We start from the raw sequence: 3,000 nt of genomic DNA, 5'->3' as shown, positions 1-3,000 counted from the left end.
TTGCAGCCATTAGGGACACTTGGGCACATCAGAAAAAGGAAGGACCCCGTTCTGACCTGCACCACATCACAATGTACCCTGAAGCATGTCACTGAGCCCATCACAAAAGCCTGCAGCAAGGTTGCACTGCTCTTGGACTGGGGGAAAATGGGACACGGGCACCAGCTGGGTGACCTGTGACTCCCACGGCACCTTACCGTAAGTAGATCCAAATGCTTCTAGAAACTGTCAGGCACATCCCCCCGTGGTATAAATAGAAGCGCTCCGTGGGGCTGGGAGATGGTGACTCTACCCCTGGGCGAAAGCAGCCTGGCCTTGGCCGGGCATCAGCCTCTAAATATAAAGATGAGTTTGTCGCGCCTTCGCGGAGGGAAAACTGCTGGCCATCCCAGGGTGCGGTGTCCCTGTCCTGTCTAAGCACCTCCTCTCCAGGTCGTGGCTTGTGAACCTCACCTTTCAGCCCCATGAGGACGCGGGGGTAGGGCGCTCAGCTCGGGCCGCGGTGACCTGGGCGGCAAGAGAACGCCCGGTAAAATTCACTGCTTCACGACCCCGAGCACGCGGCATGCCACCCAGGCGGGCAGTTCGAGTGCCCTGGCTTTGTGCCCTGCGCTGTCGAAGCCACTGCCCAGTCTGTCCCCGGGAGCCCCGAGCCCCCTCCCCGCCCGCTGCCAGTTGTCGGCCCCAGGACAGCTGCCGCCGCCCCGCTGCGGTGGGGGTGGGGGCCGGCTTGGGTCAGCCCTCTGAACTCGGGGAGCTCAGGGGTGGGGAGGGGGAAGGTCGCTTTCCTCCCCTGCCCGGGATGCAGGCGCGACTGCCTCTCCACCGGTCTGGGCCCGCTAGGACGTGGCCTCCTCCTCCCGCAGGTGCACGCAAAGGTTTGGGGTCTGGGCCAAGGACCCAGAGCAGGGCTGAGACGTGGGAGGCGCGGCCGCAGCGCTTAGTGCGCGCGGGGCCGACAGGTGCAGCTCCCGGGGCGCAGGCGCACAGGCGCGGCCGCGGGCGCAAGCGGTGACCCTCGCCTCACCCCGCCCCTCCGGCGGGCAGCAGAGCCGGGTCGGGAGGGGCCGACCTGCAGGGGAGACACGCCATATACGGCCCGGCCCGCGTTACCTGAGCCCGGGCCAGGCCGCTCCTTCTTTGGTCAGCATAGGGGACCCGGGCGGGGGCCCAGGCCGCGAATTGGCCGGGGGAGGGGTCTCTAGTGCCCAACATCCAAATATGGCTCGAGAAGGGGAGCGACATTCCTGCGGGCGGCGCTGGGGGGGTGGGGCACCGGCGGGCTATATAAAACTTGAGCGGAGGGACCGGCGGCCACCGCAGTGGACAGCGCGGAAAGAATCCTCGCTTTCCTCCCGCCGCGACCGGGGCCCTAGACGGAGAGCAGCAGGTGTAGCCGCCCGCCCAGGTGGGGAAGGGACAGGGAGACAGGGCCCAACGAATTCACTTGACCAGACCCAGGTCTGCGCCCCGGGGTTCCCAGAGCCACAGACGCCTTAAAGAGGGGACAAGAGACAATCTGCCTTTGGAAACGTCTCTCAATTTGTCCCCTGGGGGGCTGCTCCACTTGGCACTTAGTACACGGCCCGGTGCTCGAAAGGTTTTGTTTTAGTCCGTCCCCGGGCAACTCCCTTTCGCCCGCGCGCCAGAGCCAAGGGACAGCAAGGGCCACTACTACTCCCGGCTCACCATCCCCAGGAGGGGGCCTCTGCGGGGAGTCTGGAATCTCGTGGCTACCGAAGAAGCCACTCCTCCCTCGGGGCGCGCCACAGCTTCTCCCACGGCCTCTTCCACCCTCAGCCGGCCCAGCGAGCCGCATAGTGGGCCTTCTCCCAGGGGAGGCCACCGAGGTGCGCAGAGAGTGAGCGCTGGCCCTGGCTCCGCGGCAGGTGGCCTGAAGCAAAGGCACAGCGGTGTCTGGGGCACTGTGCTCTGGGGTCCCGGGATGGAGAAGCTCTCAGTGGGGTCTCTATGACCCCGTGCCACTCTCCCAGGCGTGGCGCAGCCCTGCGCCCAGTAGCACAGCTGGCGGCCGGTCGCCTTGGCGCTCCCTGCCCTGACGCCAGGCTCGGGAGACGGCTGTCCTAGGTCCTGGGGACGGAGGGCGCTTGGGTCGGAGGGGCGTTCTCCACTCACGGCCCACCGTTCGTCTCCGTGGCCTTCCTGTCCTTGCAGAAACCAAACACCATGTGCGACGAAGACGAGACCACCGCCCTCGTGTGCGACAATGGCTCCGGCCTGGTGAAAGCCGGCTTCGCCGGCGACGACGCCCCCAGGGCCGTGTTCCCGTCCATCGTGGGCCGCCCTCGCCACCAGGTCAGACTGCGCCTGCGCCGAGGGTGCGGGCCGGGGACCCCGCGTGGCCCAGCGCTGCGCCTCCCTGAGCCGCCGTGACGAGTGCGCGGTGCGCGCTGTCTCCTCCGCAGGGCGTCATGGTGGGCATGGGGCAGAAGGACTCCTACGTGGGCGACGAGGCTCAGAGCAAGAGAGGCATCTTAACCCTGAAGTACCCCATCGAGCACGGCATCATCACCAACTGGGACGACATGGAGAAGATCTGGCACCACACTTTCTACAACGAGCTCCGCGTGGCCCCCGAGGAGCACCCCACCCTGCTCACCGAGGCTCCCCTCAACCCCAAGGCCAACCGCGAGAAGATGACCCAGATCATGTTTGAGACCTTCAACGTGCCCGCCATGTACGTGGCCATCCAGGCCGTGCTGTCCCTCTACGCCTCCGGCAGGACCACCGGTAAGTGCGCGCCACCGGGCCGCGCGCGCGCCTCGCGCGCTCCGCCCCAGGGCCGGCCTGCTGCGCCCGCAGCGGTCTGGAGGCGGCGAGGCACTCAGTCCCCCGGCGTCCCTGCCCTTTCCCCGCGCAGGCATCGTGCTGGACTCCGGAGACGGTGTCACCCACAACGTGCCCATTTATGAGGGCTACGCCCTGCCGCACGCCATCATGCGCCTGGACCTGGCGGGCCGCGACCTCACTGACTATCTG

At 67.1% G+C, this 3,000-nt stretch overlaps 1 protein-coding gene across 1 annotated transcript in view; it reads left to right on the top strand.

The window, feature by feature from the left end:
• Positions 1–1,337: 1,337 nt before the first annotated feature.
• Positions 1,338–3,000, top strand: part of ACTA1 (actin, alpha 1, skeletal muscle) — a 2,623-nt gene continuing 960 nt past the window's right edge. The window contains exons 1-4 of the mRNA XM_025039054.1: positions 1,338–1,390; positions 2,176–2,316; positions 2,427–2,751; positions 2,882–3,000. Coding sequence (XP_024894822.1) covers positions 2,188–2,316; positions 2,427–2,751; positions 2,882–3,000 — 573 coding nt within the window. The 5' untranslated portion in view covers positions 1,338–1,390; positions 2,176–2,187. The remainder of the gene's footprint in view (positions 1,391–2,175; positions 2,317–2,426; positions 2,752–2,881) is intronic.

The sequence above is a fragment of the Pteropus alecto genome, unplaced genomic scaffold (assembly GCF_000325575.1).
Source record: "Pteropus alecto unplaced genomic scaffold, ASM32557v1 scaffold189, whole genome shotgun sequence".
Classification (NCBI taxonomy): Eukaryota; Metazoa; Chordata; class Mammalia; order Chiroptera; family Pteropodidae; genus Pteropus; species Pteropus alecto.
This window is presented reverse-complemented; position numbering and strand designations above follow the sequence as displayed.